This window comes from Anser cygnoides, chromosome 1 (genome assembly GCF_040182565.1).
Source record: "Anser cygnoides isolate HZ-2024a breed goose chromosome 1, Taihu_goose_T2T_genome, whole genome shotgun sequence".
In the NCBI taxonomy this organism is placed as follows: Eukaryota; Metazoa; Chordata; class Aves; order Anseriformes; family Anatidae; genus Anser; species Anser cygnoides.
In genome coordinates this window covers 149,655,640-149,681,255 of record NC_089873.1, presented here as the reverse complement: position 1 = coordinate 149,681,255, position 25,616 = coordinate 149,655,640, and the positions used below count along the sequence as shown (strand labels likewise).

Sequence of the window (25,616 nt, the reverse complement as noted above, 5' to 3'; positions counted from 1 at the left end):
GATATTGGATTCTCGTTCTCTGACCTGGTGTCTGCCATTTCAAGAGCATAACTTCCCTGCACCCTGCAGTTTGGAACAGTATCCACGCAAAGAGAGCCTCTGTTCTCTCTGTGTGTCCACATAAGGGACCCAGGAAAGGAAAACAAAACAAAACAAAACAAAAAGCCCACTCAAAAACTAGTTGCTTTGCTCCACCTAGAAGAAGCATTTTGAGTTGGTGGGTTTCTTTTCCCCAGCTTTTGGATTACGATGGGAATCTAGGAAGGAAAACAGGAATCAGAGGTGAAGGTGCCACAGCAAACTACCGCCATGCAACGATCAGAGTGAAATAAAGCCCACCACATAGTGTTTCACACGGCTCTGAATCACATTCTGCATTATTATTTTGGAGTCTCTTGCATTTTTTAAAAGGATTTAGGAACCTTTCTGTTCGGGTATCTCCAGAAGTTTGCTATCTGGAGGGTATGTAAACCTGAACTGAAATTAGGTATCTCCGGAGGCAGCTTAAAACGCCTATCTGGGCAGTAAAAGCAGAATAAGCAGAATTAGTGGCACGGCTTGAATTTAAAAAAAAAAAAACACTGCTTTTTTAGCAGGTTTACTGTTTCAACAAAATCTCGATGTTCTGCCATGAGCCAGGCGGCTGTGAGGACGCGTGCCCCTTTACTCCCCTTCCCAGTGTGTGGGGGCAGCCGAGCCCCGGGTAACTTCTCTCAGGGACACCCCGGAGCCGCCTCCCCTCTCCCGGCCCCGCTCTGCCCCGTTTCCGTCCCGCAGAAAACTTTCCCCGGCGGCGGGGAGCCCGCGGCCGCTCCAGGCCCAGGCCCGGGGCCGCGCAGCTCCCGCCCGGGTCCCTCCCCCTGGCGCCGGCGGGGGCGGAGCGGGGCCGGGCCGGGCCGGGCCGGGGCAGGAGGAGGAGGAGGAGGAGGAGGAAGAGCAGGGGCCTGGGGCCGGCGGAGCCCCGTGTCGGTGCTGCCCGCGGCGGGCGGCCGCTGTCCCGCGGCGCCCCGGCGGCGCCGTGGCCGTGTCTGTGTGCGATGAAGAAGCCGGACGGGAAGGTGGTGCTGCTGGGGGACATGAACGTGGGCAAGACCTCGCTGCTGCACCGCTACATGGAGCGGCGCTTCCAGGACACCGTCAGCACCGTCGGCGGCGCCTTCTACCTGAAGCAGTGGGGGCCCTACAACATCTCCATCTGGGACACGGCAGGTCGGGGGGGGCTCCGGGCCGGGGGGGGGGGGGGGGGCGAGCCTGCTGCGGGGCCGGGCGTCCCGGGCTGCGGGGACGTGGCTTTTCCTCCGCCGGGGGAGAGGAACCGCCGGCGAGTTGGGCAGCAAAACTTCTTGGTAGCTTCCGAAAAAACCGACTTGTGCTTCAGAAGGGACGTGTTTTATTGCGGGCTTGTTTCTAGAAACCGGACCCCTGTGGGTGGCTAGCGGTGGGCTGTGCTTCAGCAGAAATATCACCAAAGGCTGGCTTCACCAAGATGACTTCTCTTATGCTACTCTGCTTTTGGTTTTATTTTTAACTATATACCATGAAATAATCCCTCCCAGGCTTTATTTTCAGGTTCGAGAGCCCCGTTTCCAGCTGCTTGTTCTTGCTGCAGCTTTCTGTTCGTTGTTAGCTGAGGATTCGGGTCTGAGCTGAGAAGCTGGAAAACCTCCAGAGACTCTTCTCAGTGAGCCAGGCAAAGCACCCAGGCGATAGACGCTTTCCTTGGGGCTCAGAGCTTGTCTCCTTCCTCGCAGCTGGGGTTCCCTCTGCGCCCCGCAGCAGGACCGCTTCGGGTGCTGCTGCCCACGCAGCGCCACGGCCGGAGCTCCTGCGGTTTCCTGAGCCTTGGCAGGGCGTCTGCAGCCCGGCTGCCGAGGCCACGCTGGTGAAATGTGCCGTGCCGGGAGCCGTGTCTTCCCCGTTCTTCCCCCCTGTTGGGAATTAGCCTTTCAGAGGCAGGCACAGCTCCTGTAGGGTCTCCCTGTTGACTTGGTGCTCCTGCAGAGCGGTGCGAGCTGGCAGGTCTGGGCTAGGCAGCGCTGGGACCCGTGGGCTGTGGTCGATGTTCTCGTTAGTCTCCTGAGAAACTGCAGCTCCCAGGGCGCGTGCGTGCTTCGTTTCTGGTGGAGAAGTAGTGGACCTTGTGGGTGCTACAACTCTGTTGATGGTGGTAAGATTAAAAAGCCTGTGTGGGTTTTGTCGTTGTTTTCTGTTTGTTTTTATGGTCCTTGTGCTTTTGTTGGCCACGACATGTCTGCAGTCCTTGGTATGTGGCTATTATTTCTCTGTGGTGTCACTGTCATACCTCTACCAGATGAGTGCCAAGTAAGCTTTGAATTTTTATAGCAAGGAGGAGCTTAAAATTCAGCTCTGTGTCTGTTTATTAACCTGGCATTGCTTACTACTGAATTCTTACGAGGCAGTTACAGCGTAATCAAATACAGATAAATTGTTCAGTATAACTGTGTATGCACAGATCTATAGGAGAATCCAAAAGAAAAGATCATCCCAGAGATTAAAAATGCTTTAGCACAACGACAGGACAAAAGTGTAGTTTGTCATTTGCACCCATTTTACCCAGCTAAATACCGAGGGCCAACGCAAGGCATGTCTTAGCAGCACAGTGCCCCAGCAGCCCTTCACACCAGTGCAAGGGAGCAGTTTGGAAGGTTAGGGCTAGAAAACGAGGGGTGGCTCGGCTGTAAATGCTGCACAAGCTCAGTACTCCAGCAAAACACGCAGTCGCACAAGGCGAACTGGAATGTGAGTTCTGTTTAAATTTTTGTAGTTCATGTTATATTTAGTATGTGAATGTATGTTTATTTTTGTTTTGGCTTATCGACATTTTTCTGGGCGCTGCTATCTCCACAGAAGTCCTCTGTATTTTATGTTCAGTCCAGTCTGGATGTTTGTTATTCTGAAAGGGGTTAGGCAGCTGCCTGTAATAAGGTTGACGTTAATAATATACTGAAACTTTTTTGCTTTGTTTTTACAAGATTAGACTTCAGTGATTGATGAGCATCAGTAGTGGCGATGGATCAAAAGTTACGTATGTGTGGATATCAGTACTACCTCAGTTCAATTGCTGACCCTCTGAATTATTTAAAACATACCATTTTTACTCATCTCTCTGTTGATCTTTCATTACTTCTTGCTCTAGAAATATCTTACCGTTTTTCAGATATAAGCGAATCTGTGTGCCGGTGTGCTTGGAGTGTATGTTGTTGTGTTATCACTCAGTAAATCACAGAAGTGCACACCTCACGTCTTCTGCTAAGGGAAGTCTGAAGAGCAAATCAGCTATTCTAGGTAGGACTCCTCTCTTGGCTGTGCATTCCCACCCATCCTTATCCTGGAAAGATCAGCCGCTTAGTCTAATCTAAGTCTTTGATATTCTTATCCACAAGTCTCGTAAAATGGGTGTAAAGAAGTTGTCAGACTTGATTTTTTTTTTTTTTAATGTAAATGCTCACAGCGAAGAACTTGACGTTTCCAGTTTTCCAATCTGATGATTATGAAAGAAGTTGTTTGGAAATTGCGTTCAACTCAAGGAGGCAAATAAGCTACACAAGGAAGAATACTTGGGAGAAGCACTGTGTGCTTGCCTTGTTTTTTATCCTCTTTCTTTTCTTAGCCACCTACTTTTGACTGTTTTCTCCATTGTCAGAGGCTTGGCTAGATGGCCCTCATGTCTGACCCAGTGTGGCAGAGCAGAGAATTGTTTATTAACTCAGATTCTCTAGATACAAACTATATTTACGTGTTTTCTGTTTGAGTCAGTTAATTCAAAGGAATTAAACAAACAAAACCCTATGTGCTTAAAGTATACAAAAGAAGAGGAAAACCGTCAACTTCTAGTGTTTTTTTGGAGGACTAGTCTGCTAGAGGGCCTTAGTCTCTAAACATCTGAGCGTATGCCTTGAGACCTTCCTAGCAGTGTGTCTGGAGCAGTACTTTTCAGACCCAAGGAACGTAAGCAGTAGCATCAGCCAGAGGAACGTTCTCCTTGAAAAGAATCGGAGGTTGGAGGCTCAAGGGTGTCAAAGTGTGCGTGTGTCTGTCTTCTAGGCAGCGCTGACAGCAGCTTTGGAGTAAACCAAAGCTCCCTACTGGGTGTTGGTGGTGTGCAACACCATGCTAGTAGGTTTTCTCTTCTCTCTGGCAGCACAAATGCATGTTGAAGCTCCGGGTCTCGGTTCTGCTCTACCTTTAAAGGCGCGTGGTGTTCTCGCTTAACAATTCTGTGGAAGTGTTTTGGGATTTCAGGCGTGTTTTCTGATGCCTTAATATTTCAACAGGGAAAAACTTGTTTGTATGTTAGTTTTCGGTCTTTTGAATCAGACGTTTGTCTGGTGATGCCCCCAGAAGCAAGGTTTCTTAACTATTAGTGATCAGGATCCATTGTGTTGCTGGCTTGGTATCAAAGCAGCAGGCCAGTAAGTTAATCACAAGTATTTAATAAAATTCACTTGATGATGCTGTGACTGCCCTTTAAGAAAGAAGCCGGCTTTTGAATTTACCATGCGGAGAGTCATGCAGCATGATAATGAACATAAAGGTTAACTGGGAAAGTGAGCTTCCTTTCTTTTCCTTCCTCTCCTCTTTAGCTAGCTATCTGAATGGGAGAACTGATTTGACTATCTTCTGTGAGTATTCAGCTCTCAAAGAAGTAGAGCATAACGGTAGCAGTCTACAATGGTGTTAGGTCCTTCACTCACTTCGTCTTTGAGCCTCTTGACTTTGCTTTTGGAAGCGGAGGTCTACAGTGGGAGAAGAGAAACTGCAGATGAGATGGTTACTTGGGTCATTCAAAGCCCAAGAGGACCCTGAGGCAGGTGGGAAAGCCTTTCTAAGCCTGGTGAAAGAGTGGCAGAGTAGCAGCTGAGGTGGGATCTTGATCAGTGTTTGAGGTATGTCTGAGGAGGTTGTTGGAGGGGTTTAGAGGATGTCACCTCAACAAGAGTCTTGGGCAGCAAGGCTCATTCAGTGAGTCTGTGTGCCTGGCTGCGCTCAGGAGGCTGAAACTTAACAAGGTAGGAGACAAAAATCACGGAGGATAACATATCTTAAGTTTGTTGCCTGTGAGTCATGCTCTTGGTGGTAACTGGACCCTGAGCTGTCTGAATTTTTGCTTTTTGCCTCTGGGAAAATTATCCTGCAGAATATGATGTTGGCCTCTGCATATGATAGCTGAGGACCAGCGCCTTCATGCATAGAGCGTGGCTTCCCTGTGCGTGGTTATAGTCCCCACATCTTGAAAAGGAAGCTGTCAGAATGGAGATTCAAAGAGACGGGGTGGTTAGCTGCTGAGAAAAATCTCTTGTGTATTTGGGGAAACCAGTGAAGAGAGTGCACTGTCACCGAGCTCTGTATCTAAGCTCTGTGAAGCAGGTTCAGAAGCAGGAATAAAGGTTTAGCTTTCAAACGCCCGCAGAAGCATAGTTTTGTTGTTGTGAAACGTTGCACTAAGGGATTTTTCTGAAACGAATCTTTTCTGAGAAGAGCAGAATAACTTGGGAGGTGATTAAAAGTATGAGGAAACAATGAATTGTACAGAGAAAGTCCCAAAGGAACTTCTGTTTTTTGTGTCCCACAACTTGAGAATATAGTGATGCAAAAGTAAAGTCAAAGGTGACAAATTCACTGCTGCTGACAGAAAGTGCTTTTTTACACAAAGGCAGTAAAAAAAATTGGAAATGGCTTGTCACAAGGAACTGTGGGGAAGGAAACAAAAACGTGAACAACACATGGGGGACAAAATCTACACATTTTCTTTATACAGCTATGGCTAACTCACTTTATTGAGGGAGGATTTTGTTTCTAGTGAGTATTTTTTTAGTACTGACTCTTGAGGAGGCAACCTGTTGGGGAGGGTAGGCCACTTGTTTGCTGTATTTGGTACAGGCCAAGATGAGTGTCACGTATGGACCTCTCTGGTAATTTCTCCGTTCATACTCCCAGGTTAAATCCATGCTGTGTGTGCGCTATTTAATAATAGCATGCAAAGTGACTCCACTGGTCCAGCCCAAGTGGGAAACTGCCTGATGGTTCAATACGACTCTCTCCAAATTGTATCGGTAACCTGGGATTTGTGCCTGGCTAAAGCTGACAATGTGTCACGCCACTACATTGCTAACGTTCATCAAGCCGTAGCTAAGGTTTGTGGCTTTGGAGTCCTCAGGAGCACCTCGACTTATGTGACAAAAGTTGTTCTTTGCTTTCTACTTTCAACATGGAGTGGGGCCTGAGTTTTAGAGTCGTACTGTAAAAGAGTGGAGGGGGATTAATATAACTGTTTTCAAGCCCATCTAGTGGAAGGGAAAACAAGAATGTATTTGTCTAGTCTTTGGTGCATGATGCGTGTTCTTGTCATGCTGTAAAATTCTGCTTCTTGGCTGTGGCTGTTACGAATGAGTTTGTACCAGTCCTTGAATTGACTGAATACGTCTATCTTCAAGCCATGTTTTAAAGCCCCAGATCCTAGGTTGAAGCGGCGCTGATAATCTTTGTAATGAGGAGCTTGTGCCTTTGGCATTGCATCCTGTCTTCCCTGCTTACTGAAGGAAGAGGTGTATTTTCCAGATACCTCTGTCAAAATTGACTTGGCAGCTGACAAGTTAGTTTAAGTGATGACTGCCTGCTTAATGACAATACTGACAAAATGTATGTGAGAGGGAGGCATAAAAGAGAGAAATGGCTAGTCAGACAGTGGAAATGAAGTGGCAAATTTGCTTCAGAGTTGCTGACAAAAAGTGCAAATGTATGGATATTTATCTTCCTGGTGGATCAGAAGCAAGGTGGGAAAAACTGTAGAAAATTTCAGAAGGATGGCCGTGGACTGAATTATTTGCTTCAGTAAATTATTCTGCTAGTAGGGTGTGTGTAAAGGCTTAAATAGGTATTCTGTGCAAGAAAGCAAGTCATTAATGCCTTGTTGTGCTCTTCATTTTGAGCGTAATATCTGTCAGATGCATACCTGAGCTGTCTATGAACACTCTTTCAACTATTTGGGGCTGGAGGGGAGGACATAGGGATGGACCGGGACGTGACACTCTTTTTTCCTTGCATCATCCTCTGTCTAGCTGGGTAAACAGTGGTGTGCTCCTGATGCTTAGGCTAATTTGAGTATCAGTACTTCACACTGCGATCATGTATCGTAGCCTAGTTGTTTGGTGCACAACGATTATTTGGCACAATCATGCATTGAAGCCAATTGCCATGTGAGCTTCCGAGTGTTTTTTTTTTTTTTTCTGTGGCAGTGTTTCTCTGGGTGAACTGAAGGTGAACTTGGTAATTCCTTGTCCGAGTCACGTTGTAGCATTGCAAAATATCTAAACAAGTAACCTTTGTTTGGGTCTCCGCAAAGAAAGACACTGAGACTGCGGCGGGTACGTTTGGGGATGTTAGAAATTATGGAAATAAAAAGAATCATTTTCTCTCCCGAGTCTGGCTGATTAGCTTTCTTCTGGGTGAACGTTGGGTAGGACATTCTGGGATTTGATCAAAAGGTGTCAAAGTTGCGATATATTACTTTTCCTGCTCTGCTTCTGTTATATTAACTATAGCTTCATATGCAGTGCCCGAAGATGTGCAGGCCTAGGAAATGAAGTGATTAAAACTTAGCTTACGTGAGTGCTACTGCTGAGAGCAGAGGTGGTCAGAGGAAATGAGTTTTGGCTTTTTATTTTTTCTTGTCTGAATTTGAACATTGGCTCATTAGAGCAAAAATACATCTTAGTCTAGTTTGTAACATGGTGGACACTTCATGTACAAGACTCCAGGAGGAGACATTCAGAACTTCCAATATTCAAACAGGTTAAAGTCAGAAATTGCCTCGCTGTGAATTAAAGCTTCCCTGCTTTCAGGTTATTTCTGTTTGTTATTATTGAGCCCCCCCTCTTCAGTTCTTTCATTTTTTTTTTTTGCCTTTTTCTGTCATGAAAATAACTCGTCACATCCTCAGTTACAAAGAATATCCTTTTTTTGTGGTCTCCAGGTTAATGAATTGAAGATCGGAATAATAGTGTTCAGTAACCATTAAGTGTCTGATGTAGATACCTCTCCCTGTTCCCACAGCATGTCCTCTCCCCAGTTGATCCAATGGCATTTCTCCTTTAATTCATTATATATTTAATATTCCTAACCACTGTTCTTGTACGTAGGACATTCTTACTGAATAAAGAGAAAAGGTGTTTTCCAGCCATCCAACTGCTCTTGTATACTATGCTTAAAAATAATGGTTTTCAGTACTGCTGAAATAGCAGGGTGTATTTGTTCTACCATTTGTAGCTGATGACTACTTAACCTTAAATGTGTATGGTTGAATATTCAACATGACTTAAGTATTTGAGTTTTTATTCTTCTCTTAATTATATCATATTCCGTAAAGTGAAGGGTGGCTTAGCTGGGCTTTCAAGTAAATGTTGCTCCTGTAAGAATATATAAACCAGACATCTCAAAGAAACAGTTTGTGAGGTGGGGCAAGGTAAATGAGTGTAATACGCTTTATGAAGAATGTTAAGTAGAAGGTGAGTACATTGGAATAGCCTTTAAAAGAAAAGGAATGTCTAAATTTTGAACATTGGCTGCGTAATAACTTCTTTAAATGGAGACAGCCAGCTTTGAGATACCTGCTTACACTCATGTTCCCAATGCACTAAACTGCGATGGTATAAAAACATACACGTGTGGTGGTGTGCCCTGGCTGAAGTGACCTTCAGTCGAGCTCTTGCTCCCGTGTCCCGAGGGGTTTGGGCTGGCCGACTTCCCCGTCTGGCTGCGCAGGTTACGACACTGCCGGGGCTGCGGATGAGTGCGGTTCAGTGCTTTATGCCATGAAACTTCTCAAAGTTCACTTTCTGTTCTTCATAGTGAGGTCTGTCATCTGGATGTACAAACCTGGTGCTACTCTCTTATTAGCTCTCGTATTTGGAAAGAAATAAGGCTCTGGGTTATTTAGATTTTTTTTTGTTTATTATTTATTTGTTTCTATTCTCCTGCTGCCATTTGCTGTCAGAAACAGCAGAGATTTTGGTTTATTCAGAAAATTGGGAAATTACACTATCTGTAGTGATTTATGGTTTAAAAAAACTACACAAAACAAACAAACAAAGAGTCCTATGTAATTTAGTCATCATCCTCCAAGCTTTGTAAAAGGGATCATCACATCTCTTGGGTCACTGCAAGTGGGACACATTTTGGAAAATAGCTGGTATAATGAGACTGATTTTTATTTATTTATTTTTTCCTGAAAAGCTGTTATAGACTGCTTATTTAAAAATAAATCTTTAGTTTCATGAAACCGAAAACACCTCAAACTACTCACCCCTCCCTGGTCCCTGCCTGTGTGCCTGCTGCTTATTTTTATGAGGAGGAACAAACGCTGTCTTGGACTCTCCTTAGGATGTGAGCTTTCCCTCCCACAACAGATAGCTGTATGTATCATGTTCCTATTGTTTCCCTTATCTCCTATCCCCTTTTAGCATTGTATGCACTTCCCACGTTTTTCTCCTCAGCTCTTGTTTTCTGTTAAACCTTGGAAGCCCAGTGGCGGTGGACTAGTCGCTGCCTTCTCCTCTTTCTTGCGGCAGAGCGCTTTGTGACCTAGAGCAGCTGCCCCCTCTCTTTCTTAACAGTAGAGGGGGAAAAAAAAAAAAGATGTAGCACATGCAAATCTGCAGTCAGTTCCCTTTCAGTAAGTGGCTTCCCCTCATGGCATGAAGGTTCAATGGATGGACACCGCACAGTGCAAGCAGATTGCTCCGCGTGGCGTATGCTCTGTACAAGTTCAGAACTGAGCTGTTTACAGGTCTTAGTGGTACTCCCTTTGTGCCAGGCTGGGGAGCATTAATAAGACAAGATCAGTTTTTTTTACCATGCCTGTTTTGCGGTTTTTGTTTCTTTAATCCTTGAATTAATGCCTCTACACAGTGAATATTAAATATGCTCTTAAGAGTGCAGGCAGAGAAGCAAGAAGTGGAACTGGAAGGGAGAAGAAGTGCTGGAAACTGAAAGCCACGTCTTCATCTTAGTCAGCAGATCTTCTGAAAACCCAAGCGCCGTGTTCCGTGATACGATTACCCAAATTCAATAAACCTCTCCTGTTAAATCCCAGAGGCAGCTGTATGTCTGGCATAATCTCCTGTTCGTGGTACTTGCTGAGGACAGCCTGCCGGGTCACCAGAACTTCCTCCTGCTTCTGACAGACAGCGGCTATCCAAGGGCATCCAGTGAGGGAGACTTTAGCTGAGTCAAAGCTGGTGGCAGCTGGTAATGAGCAGAAGCAGTTGTGATTTTCTTGTGGATACGTTAGGCCCGAATGAATTGCCTGTGTTCCTAGTTGAAAATCTGCCTGAACTGATATTGAAACAAATCATTTAAAAATAGTCTGTTGAGTGGGCCTAGGTTTATGTCCCTTGTTGCTGATGCAAGTTGGTCTTCAACAAATGAAATAGTAGATCGTTATTCACTTTGCAAGATCCGTATCTTTCATTCTGCTTCTGCCCATTTAGCAAGGTTTTACTGTTTTTCAAATTGCTAGTGAAGGCTAGTCAATTGAAGTGTTAGAAACCAGGAGTTACTTATAGTTATCTACTACAGCATGGCTTCATATCGCCATAAGATAGATCAACCTTAAATACGAAGCACTTATCAAGTACCTGCTGGGGCAGACCATCTTTGGGTGCTTGCTGTTGGTCTGAGAAGGTAACTTCCTAATGTAGTTCAGACAACTCTGTTATTCATTATGTGTGCAGGAAGCATTTCTCAGTTTTAAAACATGTGACACAAAAGGTCACTTCTGACCACAAGAACTGCCAGCTCTCAAATGTCTTTGTGAAACCTGGTTTCTATATTTTTTTCAGAATCTGAATGTCTCATTTTGTAGACTTTTTTTTTTTTTTTTCCCCCAGTGGTGACTGCCAGCATTCAGCTGCTGTTTTACACTAGCTTTTAAAAGTTAGGTCACTTGGAAATACTTTAGCCCTCTTCTTCCTGTCACCTAGTCCCAGTCAATTTGGAAAGCTACTGGTAAGATAAAAGACTTATGGAAGTAATACTTGAAGTGCAGCCTAGGTATGACTTAGCAATTAATTTTATCTCCAAAAGGAACCATGGCCAATATATTCAGGGCACATCTGGCCCTTTCTGTATGCCCTAGAGTGCCAGTGTCTGTACTGAACAAAGCCATGTTGTTGTTGTGGGAGAACAGGATGATCTCTGGCTGTGGGGAAGGGTAGGAAAGTGTAACCGGGTTGCCCTAAACGTCCTCCAGGCTGATTACTGAAGGCTAAAAAACTGCTGCTTTTGGTATTCTGGTGCTGTGTTGGAAGCACACCGGAGATCCTTGAAAATGTCTGAAGCCTGAACTTTTTTCAGTGTCTTTGTGGTTGGATACCTAAACTTAATCCACAGGGGACCTGTTTTCATTAGAGAGGTAAAATAGTACATAGTTAAAGTGTTGCTGTCCTTAATTAAGATGTGTTTATTAAGTTTATGGTATTTCCTCACTCAAAGAATGGTGTGATGTAAAATATTGTAGTGCCTTGGTGTGTACGTAGTCACTCGTCTTCAGAAAAACTTCATTGGAAATTTTGATTATTAAAAGAAAAAAGGCCGTATAAAGATGACTAGGGTGAAAGCAAAGCATCTAATGAGGAAGCTGAAAAAAACTAAGTAAACTTAAAACAGTAATAAAAATGAAGAAAAACAGGAAGCATTTCTCATTTGTGAGGGAACAGGCAGATGCTGATTGCTAACTGTCTTTGCGGAGAGCAGGAATGACTAATAGTGTCAGAGTTTCAGAGGGTTTACTGATGTACTTTTAGGAGAGCAATCTCAACCCCACCCATCTCTGATTTTTTTTTTTAATTTTTATTTTTTAATACCACACCTGTATCAATGTTTGCTTGGGTGAACTGGAAGCCAAGTTAACTCGCCGGTTCCGTATTGAGCAATATAAAATATCCAGCTCGCCTTGAGTGACCTCCAGGGCCCTGCAATGCTGGCTGAACTGTACTAAAAGAAACCTGGCCCTGCATTCCTGTGTGAGCTAAGGACCAGCTTCTCTCTTTGAAGAGCGGACTTTGGGCGGGATTGCAGGCTTTGAAGTTCTCCTTTCTGGAGGTAAGGACCTGGTAACAAGCTCTGCTTAGCAATTGCACGCAGAGGCGGGATCGTCTGCAGCGCCCGTTCCTCTGTGGAAAGAAATTGCAAATTTAAGGAAAAAGGATCAGATTTCAGGTACTGGAAAGGAAAACAAGCTGCTTTTAGACTTTGTCCTGTGGAAAATTAATTGCTTTTCTGTGGGAGTGACTTCTGTGAGGTGATGAACTGTGGTTCCAGAGGGTGTTATGGCGAAAAGGCTTCTTGCACAACCCAGAGCTGAGAGTCTGACGTGGCCATGGTGGTTTCAAAGCCCACTTCACTTCTGTAAGTGGTCTCTTTGTTACCTTCACTGAGCAATAGCTGGCTTTAAGCCCTGCTGCTGCAGTTAAGGAGTTGGTGTTATTGCTTCCTGCAGAACTCTTCCAAAGTAAATCCAGAGGTTATTTTTTTCCTCCTCATAGTTTGCTTCTAATCATATCTCTCCTTAAGCTTGTCATCTGCCGAATGACCAGTTCTTCTTTTAAGTAGCAGTTTTAAATTGCCTTTTAAACATAAAACTTCAGAAGAATTTTACATCGATTCTTACATTTTACTTTCTCAAATTCAAATTTCTCAATTCAACCTTGCACTCCTGCTCACACCTGTACAGAAGCTTGGTGATTTTAATTCTCTAGTGCTCTGCCACATATTCAGTAGGGGTGGTGTTGATACTGGAGTTCTGACACGGTGTTTCCTCTTAGAATGATAATGTCACACAAGTCTGGCATCACCTCATTTATTTTGCCAGACTTCAGCAGATAAAATGTCTTCTTCTAAAACATCATAGTTATGTAGGGAAATAGATAAATACCGGTGTCATTTTGTCAGGTTTGTATTGCAGATACTCTTGAGATGTGCTTGCTGGATTGGCAGGGCTAAGGTCATTTTTACATTTCATTTACAAGGCACTGTACTTCAAGACAGATGAAAATATGTGAACTGCTTGAAGCTTCTGGGGTTATTTTCTTCTCCTAAAAAATAAGCGTGGATCAAGAGAGCTAAATAAAATAGGTGGTTTGAAAAAGAAAAAAGCAAGTCTCATTTAGCTAAACGAAAAAGTTACTTGGGGTGGTAGAGGTGTCAATGGGATCTTTAGCTGCAATATATATTTATTTATTGGGGTACCTATTTATATATATGTTCGCTTACTGGGATACCCAAAGTTTTTGTTGGCAAAAAGCATGCTAGATACTGTGGTTAGGAGCATTCTTCCAAAACGTTTTGTGTTACAATAATACATGGTTTAAATTTGAAACTTTGGATAGAAAGCATACTGGTAGAATAAAACTGGCCTGTCAATGGGACTTTGATTTTGAAATTAAAATTCTTGTGAGTTCAGAAGTTTGGGCTTAGTTTTAGTAATAGCAGGGTAAGTTTTGATTTACTCTTGTCAGCAAGAAAAAAGCCCACTTGTACTTAAACAACAGAATAGATTCCAGGTCATCTTTTGTCCCAGAGAAGTTGAAAATAGTTAATGGGCTAAGTCTTGTAGATAATGGGGATCTTCTCTGATAGTATTTATTGTCCCTTATATAGGAGTTATGCAGCTCCTTTGTCTGGTGAAGGCATTCCTGGTCAGATACCATGAACATGCATTTAGTCCAAAGACAGTCAGTTGACAAGTCCATCTACAAAAAGACTATTGCAGTTAAAAACACGCAGACTAAACAAATACGTGAGGTTACAAATGAATGTAGACTAATGGCCAAGCTGGATTTTGTTTGCGCAACAATACGTGTTTTGTTGCAAGGTCCCTTGAGCTGGTAGCAGATGACAAACCGAGCTCTTGATATTTTGTGGTGTCCCACAGCCCAAGAGCTGTTCTGAAGAATATATGAAGTGTAGACATGAAAGTAGTGAAGAATTTAAGTAACCAGGGAGTGGCAGTGACTCTGTGCTACAGTATTGGTTGTATAGTAAGGCAGAAAGGTTGGAGAAGAGAGCTACAAGCATGGTAGCATGGCTTAGAGGCAATGGTTAAGTCATACAGGAGTAAGTTTTAGTGAAGAGTAGTTTTTTTGTTGTTGTTGTTTTATTTATTTATTCATGTGCTTTACTTTATTTTATTTTTTTTTGGAAGAGGGCACTTTGTGAAGGGCACTTTGTCTTATCAAAATTCAGTCTGAAAGCTGAAATACAGCATATTAATCTGTGGAATATTAACTCCTCTTTCTTTGGTTATTTTATGAAATACAGATTCTTCAGTCACAAGATGAGGGCTGAGTGAAATTGTCATCGTTGTTATGCAGGAGATGAGACTCAAATTAGGATTACAGTCGCTGATCTCTGGCTTTACTCTGTGAATCTCTTTTTATTTTTTTTCTTTTTTTTTTTTTCCCTCTCCTCTCTCCTTCATTGTCTTGATCTCCTCCAACCTGTAAATGGGTCTGTCTTTGGGAACTGGTAAATGGAAGTCTTCATTGCTGGTTATGGAATGAAAGTTTTCAGTGCTGGATTAAAAAAGTTTCTGGCTGAAACTTATTATTCTGACTGAATAATACGGGATTTCAAAAGATGACTGAGCGATGTTTACTTTATTGAGGAGTGAGAGAGAGGATTTCATCTGCAGTAACAATTTTTTTGGATACTTCTGTGGCTTGGTATATTCTGAAGGAGGTAATGGTGGATCGACCAATTTAAGTTGCTAGTTACCTGGTTTTAGTTTAGCTGCCTTTAGAATGAGAAGCTAACCAACCAACCAACCAAAAAAATAAATAAACCCACCAAAAAATACCAAACCAACCCCAAAGCAAACTTTAACTCATTTTCAGTTGTGGACTCTTTAGGTGTGTGTTGGGAGTTAAGCCTATGTCTTTTGAGTCATTTCTTTAGCACCTTGGAAAAATGTTGTAACAAGACGTTTATTTTGGAGTTTTTACTAGTGTGTGCCTAGAAAGATAACCTTCTCAGAGGGTACAAAATAAAACTAAGCCTGTAGCAGAAGTTCCCATTACTTTTTGTTGTTGGAGAAAAGCATATCGCAACAAGCCATCATCTTCAGATAAAACTCAGATCATCTTGTAGATCATTAACCAAGTCTTAGGGTGGTTGGCATGTGACTCATAGTACGCTATGCTGGCATGATTCTTGCGTAAATTCTCAGTGTGCTATTTGTCCTACCAATAAAAGGCCCATTTAAGTGTACTTCTTTGGAAAAAATCTTCTATGTGAATTGTGCCGAAATATCACTTTTGAAATGCAAATGGGATTGATGTTTTAATAGCTATTAGGCAATCAGTTGAAACTGCTTGACCAATGGGCGTAGTTCAAGCTTGATAGTGGATGCTCATCTCGGAAAGGATGGAGGCATGAAGGTGTTTATTCCCCTGGTCGGTCAGGGCTGTGCTGTAATCACTCTGGGAGCATAGAGCAAAAAAAGAAAAAAGGAAACAAAGCCAAAATACAATGATGAGCGTTTTTTCCTAATGAAAATCATAACAGCGGAAGGAAAATAAGGACAATTGCAGCTGTTCATTTCAGCTTGCTGTTAAGGTGACTTTCCTTTTGGAAAGGCTGTAAACCAGGAATAAACTTGAATCTCTAAAGAAATATAAGGAGCGTTAGCAAAATTATTCATCCTCTTAAGGAAAAGCTCCTATTTTAGAAGGTAGGTGATGTGGCTAGAATTTTAGGACAAAATCTTTTCCCTATTTCGTATTTGACAATCCCTTCTGAAACACGCCCTGCAAAATTTATTTATGGTATATCTGTTATTTTTAGTTTAGTTATATTTAAAGGGGAGGAGAAAGAAGTAGGCAAAAGAAGTCAGGATAAAATCATTTTTCATTAAACGTATTAATATTCCTGGGTATATAGTGTAATGAAATTTCCATTTTCAGAAAGTAAAAGCCCCATTTTTCAGATGCTTTCCAGTATCGCTGTCTTCCAGTGATTCTTCTTGTGTGTAAAGACTCTGAATTGGTGCCTTTCCCAGCCATACTGGTGGTGATTACAACTGGAAAAAAAATGAATTCATATGCTGGGTTTGTACTGGAACAAGCAAAAAGAGTGGAACTTCCTAAAGGTTGCAGGGTGTTTTTTTTCTATATTTTTATAATGCTGTTTAAAAAGTTGTTCTAATATTTGGCCTGCTTTCTATATCTGTTTCCATAGTAGAGAGTAGAAAAAATGTGATTTGTGTTTTTAGCGCCCTTACCTAAAGCGGGGGAAGTACGTGGCTTGCTTTTCTTAATGCAAACTGGTAGTTCCTGGTGTGGACCAAATAGCTACTTTAGGTGTCTGCGAGGATGCTGGTTTTGTTACTTAAAGGAATGGAAATAAAGGACAATTTTTATTTTATTTTTTCTTTGTATATTACATAGGAGATGGAATCCCCAGTAAATTTGCTAGTAGAGTAACGTTTGGTAACTGTAATCAATATTGGATTAGTGGGAATGGGAATTAGTGGATGGAAATCATTTTTTTTTTTCCAAATACTACCGTGTTTTCCCCTCTTATTCCATGGAGACTATATTAATATCTGTTAAATATTTCGGCATAAATTTGCAAAGTTACCCGCCAAAGATAAAAGATGTATGCTTCTTTAATTGCATTTAAGAATTAAGTAGTCCTTCAATTGTTCATCACTGAATTTTTCCTCTTTTTGATTCTTAAAAAAATAGGCTTCCTAAAAACAGAGTTTATGTGTATGTTTGGATATGTTTTTTGGATCACTGATGGTAGTTCAGCGGGCTTCTCAAAAGTATCTCTTTGATATTTTTATTTACATAGATGGGTGCAGCTTAATCTCTCAAGATAAAAGCCATCATGTGGTATCATAGCTCATAAATCTGTGATTATAGTGTCAAGGTATTCCTGTTTTATGAAAACTATTCTCTACCTCCAACTCTATAACTGGTTGGATTCTCTTGAGTAAATTATCAGGCTGTTCAGGCAAAACTAGATCAATAAATGGAATATTTTAATATTTCAAAGAATTCTATTCTGTAATCTGCCAGTAGATTGTGTAAGAACTCTGTATGTGAATTCAATGGAGACTGGCTTAAAGTGGGATAATGTAATGCCACATCCAGATCAGGAAAATAACCTTTTCCTTCTGTATAGTAGTGCACTGAGTTCTCGAGGGCTGCTTTTTATTTAGATGTCACTAAATTAAATGTATTTGAAAACATCTTCTGCTTCACTGTTTATAGTTAGTGAGGCTTTTCTGTCTGTGATGAATAGTTCAAACATATTTTGTTTTTTTGAATTTGGGACTTGCCTCCATTTGAGTATTGTTCTCTATTTTCATGTGAAGATACTTGTACTGCTTGAAACAAACATCCTGCATATACTTCCTGCCTGGACGCCAGCCTTCAGGGCAGTACTGGAGCCCATTCAGTGTATTTCCTTTATTTATAAGGCAGTATAAATTCCTAAATGCTATCAGGCTTGAGGGGTTTTAAGTAATTCATAGCTAAAGATGACGCAGTGGATAAGTTGTAGTCCTTCTAGTCTTGACTTTTTGTGTCCGAGTGAAACATTTGTTAACGGGGGTGTGATATTTGTAGTAAGATAATTAAAGCTGCCTGAAGGACAGTGCTCAGGTTGATGGCGATTTCTTGTCTTGCCTAAGCGAGGAGTGAGTGATGGCTCTTGCTTGTGTGCCTTTCTTGCTCACACTGAAGGGCTGTGTTGCAGAGAGCTTTACAAGCCTCAGATGCTTCGTGTTTGTAGAGTGGGGACATTTGCAGGGCGTTTGGAATTTCAGACTCCTTCAGAATTTGGCATGTTTGTTCTTAGGGCAAAAATATAGAGATTTAGGTGAGAAGACTGACTCTTTTGCCACTTAAAATCTTCTTTTAATATGAGACGGATACTTGACTTAGCAACTGAGAGTAAGTTACATCTGGAAATGCAGTAGGCTTGTCCCAGCCCTATACTACTACATTGAGGTTGCTTTCCTGACTGTTTGGTTCTGGCAATTTTTCTTAAGAGAGATGTACTGAAGAATTTTTCTTTGTTCATTCAACCAATGCAGCTGTTATTTTCTTTTTCCACGTCTAGCTCTTTCTACTTTACAAGATGAAAGTGAAGCCCTTTGGGTATAAGATCAGGACTTTCCTATGTTTATATTATGTTCTGCTTTGGCCAAGGCATCCGTACACTACATCTTAATAACTTAAGTAGGTTCTCATGAAGTAGGGCACAGTTCACACCTTGAATGTTGATTACTTTCTGAGTAATGACCATAAACAAAATAAATGTTGTCTTGATTTTTAGTAGAGCTAGAGGTCAGTTGCACTCTGAAACTTCCATGCACCCAAGTATATTCTCTTATATAGCATTGTAAATGTATAATACCAGGTAAAGACGGAGCGAAAGTGAATTTTCTAGTTACTCAACATTAAATGGTTTGGTGTTTTTTATTTTTTTTCCCCTCCCACAAACTTTTATGCTATGGGGAATTTTGTCTTGGAGCAAAACCAAATGTTGGCATTTCAAGTGGATCGGGAAATCATGTATTCAAGCAGCTTCTGGGTATGTAAAAAATTGAGCTCTTCACTGTTCTCAGGCTCATTTGTTTCCACTAATTCCTACTTATGTCCTCCATGCTAATCCTTTGTGATGGAGAGCTTTATTTTTATCCCCAGGTAACCACAGGCATAGTCCAGTTCTTCTTAATAGAATTCCTGGCTTCAAGGGAAATGCGTTAAAGCTGCCTAGAATGAATAAATATCAATATTGAACAGGAAGTGAAGAAGTCAAAACTTTACAGCCCAAGTCACGTGTGGGCAGGGGAATTTTCCTGAAGCCTTCAAGGACCTTTATTGCTTGCTTTTTGATAGTCAGCCTGTGTTTTGGTATACGTGTGCAAACAGAAATCTCAGTTTCCAGCCAAATTATTTCCCCTAATGTCAATTAAAGGGTCATAACGTTACTGGTCTGTCTGCAAACAGAAGGAAATGCTGTTTATTAAGAAGGAGCTTCTGTGTATGGTCTTGTGATGACATGGATGGTCCTACTGAAGCAAATCAAGAGCATCAGGGTCACCCTGTGAACCTCTGTCTCGCTGCAGCTGAATCCGCGTTTCTTTCTAGTACTGTTGTCTGTGCTGTCTCATGGGTGTCATACTTTGTTGTTTTCTTTCCTGTTTTGGCTATCTTCTTAGGGCACAATTCCTGTCTAACTTTGCATGTGCTTGGATTCAGACTCTCTTTTAAAAGAGAACTAGAATTCAGAGGGGAAAATCTTGGTGGTGCCTCGTGTCTGTGCTCATTCCTCCTGCTTAAATTACAGCGAAAAGCCTGGGAAGAGATCTGGTTTTATGGGCTGTCTCAAAAACTTTCTGGACAATTTTGCACTTGCGTTTATTTTAAATACAGTACTAATGTACTTCTACCACTCACCTTTGTGTAGTTTTCCACACTACGTGTTTACTTTAAAAACTCAGAATTTGGGACTGTTTTCAGACTTAGGTATCAGAATAACATCACTTTTTTCAGTATTTTCGGGAAGACCTTTTTAGCTCTTCAGTGTTCAAGGTGTTATGTTCCTTCAGGACTTAAGGTAACAGTCTGTTTTGCATTCTTCTGTGTGCTCAGCATTAAGAGATTTAAAACTCGTTCTTCCAGTGGAAGATTTCTTGGAAGTGTGTGTGGGAAGTCATGTTTAGAAGCTGCGGTGAAATCCTTTGCAGAGGTGTTTGGTAAGGAACAGATTTAAATCTGGCTGGAGGAAATTTTTGCTCTCCTAAACATCAACAGCAACTTCATAAGCTACTTGGGGTCTCATCCTCCAGGGTTGGTGGCTAGGGACAGAGCTCCAGGAAGCAGCTGGGGGCAGCTGATCCCATGGCTGGGAAGGGAAGGGGAAGCTTGGTCAGGCTGTGGTCCTGTCTGGAACAAGCCTTCAGGTGGGCTGCAGCCACCCAGCTGCAGGTCAGGGTGCTGTAAGAGGCTGGCTAGGTCAGAGCCAGGCCTTCAGTTCTTGTCTTAGCAGGCTTTGGAATCACAGAATCATTAAAGTTGGAAAAGACCTCCAAGATCACCTGGTCCAACCATCCCCCTACCACCAGTGTTGCCCACTAAACCATGTCCCTAAGCACCACATCCAACCTTTCCTTGAACACCCCCAGGGATGGCGACCCCGCCACTTCCCTGCGCAACCCGTCCCAGTGCCTGACTGCTCTTTCTGAGAAGAAATGTCTCCTCATTTCCACCCTGAACCTCCCCTGGTGCAACTTGAGGCCATTCCCTCTAGTCCTATCACTGGTTACCTGTGAGAAGAGGCCGACCCCCAGCTCCCCACACCTTCCTTTCAGGTAGCTGTAGAGAGCAATAAGGTCTCCCCTGGTCCTCCGCTTCTCCAGACCAAACAACCCCAGCTCCCTCAGCCGCTCCTCACAGGACTTGTGCTCCAGGCCCTTCACCAGCTTTGCAGCCCTGCTCTGGACACGCTCCAGGGCCTCGATGTCCTTCTTGTAGCGAGGGGCCCAAAACTGAACACAGCGCTCGAGGGGCGGCCTCACCAGAGCTGAGTAAATCTAGCCTTGCTCATTTATCAGACTGGCCTCTTGCAAGATCTGCTTTTCTCTTCTTTTCCCTGTGGATTTCTTACAAGCTTTAGGGTACTGAGGTCCATTTGGCTCCAAATTCTTTGCTTATGGGAACCACCACAGAATTCTGAAAATGCTTCTTGGCTGTGCTGCTCCTGAGTGGGTGAAGACTCCAACAAGATTTCATGTGCTTGCTGGAAGAGCCTCTGAAATAATAATGGTGCTGCAGATGATATGGCCATAGGGATTTTGAACTGCTATAAATAAGGCAAAACATAAAGATAAAAAGAAAAACTGAAATTAGTTACGGTCGCTTGGCTTTAAAAATTTCCCTAATATTATTCTTTTGTGGTTGATGTTGTTGTTCTTGCAATTCCTTTGATTGCAAATTATTTGATACAGTTCTGTCACTCTTCCCTGTTGCCTTTCTTTTTTGCAAGGGTGAAATTGTTTAATCCTTGGATTCGGGGTTTGCAGTTTAATTTAGCTGACTGTGTAAAAAGGCATGTTGTTGGAGCGGGACCAGGTCCTTCCAGACAAAGAAGTAACTGGTCCTAGGAAAAGGATGGCTATCTCTGTAGTAAGTTTTTTCACAGTAATGTCTGGTATTATTTGACCTTTATTATGTTGACTGAGACCTTGAGGATAGTTGAGATTCTAATTTAAATTCATTGCATGGTTTTGGGGGGGGGGGGGTCTGCATATTCCAGCCCCTGAGTGCTACCAGTGGTCTGCACAAGGAGACTGTGCAGAAAAGTAAATTATGCATTTTTCTGCATGTTTATGTAGATTAAGATGTGTGGGTGAGCAAAAGACTGTCCATAATTCCTCCAATATAATTAATCCCTTATGCAAGGAAAATTCTTTCTGCTTTTTACTCTTTTCAACAATATGTTAGTTGTAGAAATAGTCAGTTTGTAGTTAGAATGTAATTGTGTCATGGTTTATATTATGCTGTGCAAGATTAGATTAGCATACAAATTCCATAAAACAAGCAAGCGTATTGTTCTAGCACTTGGTTCTGTACCAAATGGTTTTGGGGGCTGGATTTTATGGCTTCAGCATCTCAAGTGGGAGAACGAGGAGAATATATGTTCCATCGTGGCTTCCAGACCGCAGTATAATCGGGATTCTGATGAAAACAAAGTAGGTCATGGCACAAACTTCTACAAAAAAATGGAGATTTCTAACAACTCACTTGCAGTGCAACTGAAAGAACAAATATGAACGTGAGATTTGAGGAAAAAGTGTGAAAGTACTCACCTCCTCCTTCCCCTACACCCCAATCCCCCTTGCCCTTACCTAGCATAACCAAGCAAAGGAATCTCTCTTCTTTTCTTTATTCCCCCTTATTTCTGCTTTCCATATCACTGGTTAAAGAGCATCTTGCTGGAGGAAAACAAAAGTTACACAAAACTGCACAGATGAAGTTCTCCATAAAGTTTGCGTAATGCTTTCTCAAAAGCAGTTCATTGAATTTTTGACCTCTAAAATGTGATATAACAGCAATTTCCAATTATTCACTGTAGGTAAGCATTTAAACTACTTGCATGCTTTTTTGATGAGGTATCCTCATTTTCTCTATTAAGAGGAAGTAACCCAGAGACTAACCAGAGAATTTACAGACATCCATTTATACCCTTTTTCAGTCATTCACCATTATTTTTGTTTTGACTATTTGATTATTATTTATTATGAGTATTTTTACTCATACAAAATTTTTCACATTTCTGGGCATCCACACCATCTTCCTTTATACCTCTTTATATTTTACTCTGCATGTTTTTAGATTAATTTCTTTGGCAGTTACCAGAATTTTAGTCAGTGTTGAAAGATTCGTATGGATTTCATATTTTAGTTCTTTTTTCCAGTATTGTTTTACCGATGCATTGATACCTTTGATACTGATATACTGATACCTTGTCTCTCTTCTGACCACCATGGAGTAGTGTCCTGAGGTTTCTCGAAGGACTGCCTACAGTAACTCAAAGGTCTATTTTAAATTTAGTTCCTGATGGGAGGTAGGCTCTAAGTTACCTTCATCATGTGCATGTTCATGTGGCAGATATGTTTTCCTAATACACACTGACCTGTATCTTTTGGCATGGATTTCTGCCTTTCCTGTTCTACAGTCATTTGCAATGATTTCGTGATACTGTAACTCTTGGTGGTCAGTAGCTTCCTGAAAAAAACAACACACAAATGTAACCAGATCATTTCCAGATTTTCTATAAATGAAGGCCCTGTGCGAAGAGAGTGTATGAAAAGAGTTGATAAATTATGTTAAATGTTCAAAAGAGTGTAGTTGGAGTTGCATTCTTGGCTCTTTTTTATTTCCTTTGTTCATTCACAGTTCTGTTCTGTAGTGACTAAAGGCTGGCTCCGATGGCTATTCAAAGTCTCGTGCATTTAATCTTTTTCTCAATCAAGTTTGGGGAAGAAAAGTGAAGGTGCTAGAGCAAAATTCCCTGTGTTGTAGATGTTTGGGCAAGTTGCATTTCCCTGTCAGAAAAGAAAACTCTGTCTGTCTTCAGTCTCATTTCCCTTAGTCCCTTTGCAGCCACTGAAGAGCAGTGTTTCCTTCCCAGAGTTTAAGGTAGAATCAGTTTTGTCTACCAAGAAACAAGTCAGAAGGAGACCATTGAGGCTTAGCTGGAAGTGATGTGAGGTATTTGCTGAATGATGAGGAGGAAGAAATGTTTTGCTATTAACTTGTGGTTATTGAGTGAATCAGGACAACTAAATTGAAAGGTAAATTACAGTTAAAGTGAAGTTAGGGTTCATTTGTATCTGTTTAATGCCCTAAAAAGCATAAGTACTTATGACGTGACAGATGCATAATAATATAGACCATATACAGAAGTATTAAATGACAAAGAGTCTCTTCCTGTAAAGCTAATGTACCTGAGAACAGTGGACATGTAGCATAGAACTAACTTGCTTGTGAAAACCTTCAAAACCTAGGAAGAAATGGTCTTTGATCCAGATTTCTGTACTGGGTGTACTTTGGAAAGTATGTACGTACTCGGTTTGTACTGAGTAATAAATTCTAGCAGAACTTGACACAATAGAACTTACTTTGTGTTTATAAATGGTTGAACATGTGGAACGAGACATCTGTGGATGCAATCAGGGTAGTCAATCATGTGACATAAGCCAATATGTAATTTTTTTTTTCTTTCTGCAACTCTGAATGCTTTGTCACACTTGCACGGTCACTCATCTTTACAGATTATCTGCTGTGAATCAGAGTGTGCAGTGAGCTGAGCTGTTCCGTGGCACGGTTGCACTCTTAAGGAGAAGAAGGAGGAAAAAAACTGAAAATGCTAAAAGTAGCACATTTTACCTTCAGCGCTCCATCCCATCTTGTGAAATTGGCTTAAAATTTCTTAGACTCTTTCACTTGGTTAATGACCTAGCTTCCGCTACACTAACTTCTCTTGTGTTTAAACCTTTGCCAGGACGGGAGCAGTTTCATGGCCTTGGGTCTATGTACTGCAGAGGAGCAGCTGCCGTGATCCTCACATACGATGTGAACAGCCTCCAAAGCCTGATGGAGCTAGAAGACAGATTCTTGGCGCTGACGGACAGTGCAAGTGCTGACTGCATTTTTGCTATTGTTGGAAATAAAGTTGACCTCACTGATGACTGTGCTTTGCCACCGGATGAAAATAGACCTGAAAAGTCTGTTGCCAGCTGTGGCGCAAAGGTGCGAAAACAAGTCCGTGCAGAGGATGCGATTGCGCTCTATAAGAAGATATTGAAATACAAAATGCTAGATGAGAAGGATGTTCCAGCCGCTGAGAAAATGTGCTTTGAGACCAGTGCAAAAACAGGATATAAGGTGGACTACTTGTTCGAAACTGTGTTTGAGATGGTAGTGCCAATAATTGTAAGGCAGAAAGCTGAGGGGCCACCCCAAACTGTAGACATTACTGACTACAAGCCAGCAAAAAGGACAAAATCTGGTTGTTGTGCCTGAAACATTTACGTGATGTAAGAAATGGGAGGGACTGTTCACTCTAGCAGACTGAAGACTAAGAAGTTCTTACAGTTCACCAGAAAAGAAAAGTGAAAGAATAAATAGACTGTAATGGTTTATGTGGGAGAAGGAAAAAAAAAGCCCCACCCACTGCCAAGTCTCCTGAATATTAAATGTTTCTGGGAAACTCTTGTGTATGAGAATATGAGTGAAATTATGGAGGAGGACTTGCCAGTTTCCAAGGGCTCAGAAGACAAATTGTGTTAGTATGTTTGGTAAGGACAATCATTTGAGCAGTTTTGAAGGAGTCTTATTTTTAATGACTCACCATTTCATGTTGCATATAAATGATCTATTTGTATACTCTATGCAGCTTTCAAATGATTATCATCTTTACCCTTGTGATTCTAACTTTGGAAGATTGAACACACGGTACTTTTTTTATTCTTAAAGAGAAAAAGAAAATCCAGATATAATTTATATTTGTAGCTAATAAAGTGATTACAGTCTTCTTATGTCAGTTATGACACTGTAAGATTCAGAAGCTGTACTATTAAAATCACTGTGGATATGTACTCTTCGTATGGAGACTTTATTAATGTGAATTCTAATGCTGGCATTCATGTATTAACAGGCAGCATCACAGATCTTGCTGCTTTAAATGGAAGTTGCAGGAGGAAGTCTTTTCCTTCATTTGTCTCGTGTTGTTTTTTTATGTGGATAAGCAAAGTGGTTTTTTTTTGAGAAGGAAGGAAAGAAACAAGCATGATACCTCTTTATGGTGACTGATACCACAGTGTTGAAAATCTGGGTTCTTTATCCCTTCCAACTCCTCCTTGGCTATGCCCAGGCAAAGCCGCATTTTTGATTTTTATCAGCTGTGTTATTCTACCTGGAGGGAAGTGAGAACTGGTGTTTTCTGATTTATAACAGGAGGAAGGGAAGAGAAACTGCCTGTTGTACAGTAGAAAGGTGCACAAAGGAACACTAAAGAGG

The 25,616-nt window shown here is 41.8% G+C and overlaps 1 protein-coding gene across 1 annotated transcript; it reads left to right on the top strand.

Annotated features, from left to right (window-relative positions):
- Positions 1-921: 921 nt before the first annotated feature.
- RAB20 (RAB20, member RAS oncogene family) lies at positions 922-25,195 on the top strand. The gene is made up of 2 exons (XM_048080799.2): positions 922-1,209; positions 24,100-25,195. Exons 1-2 carry the CDS (start codon positions 1,038-1,040, stop codon positions 24,618-24,620), a joined length of 693 nt encoding a protein of 230 aa, XP_047936756.1. The 5' UTR covers positions 922-1,037; the 3' UTR covers positions 24,621-25,195.
- The last annotated feature ends 421 nt before the right edge of the window (positions 25,196-25,616 follow it).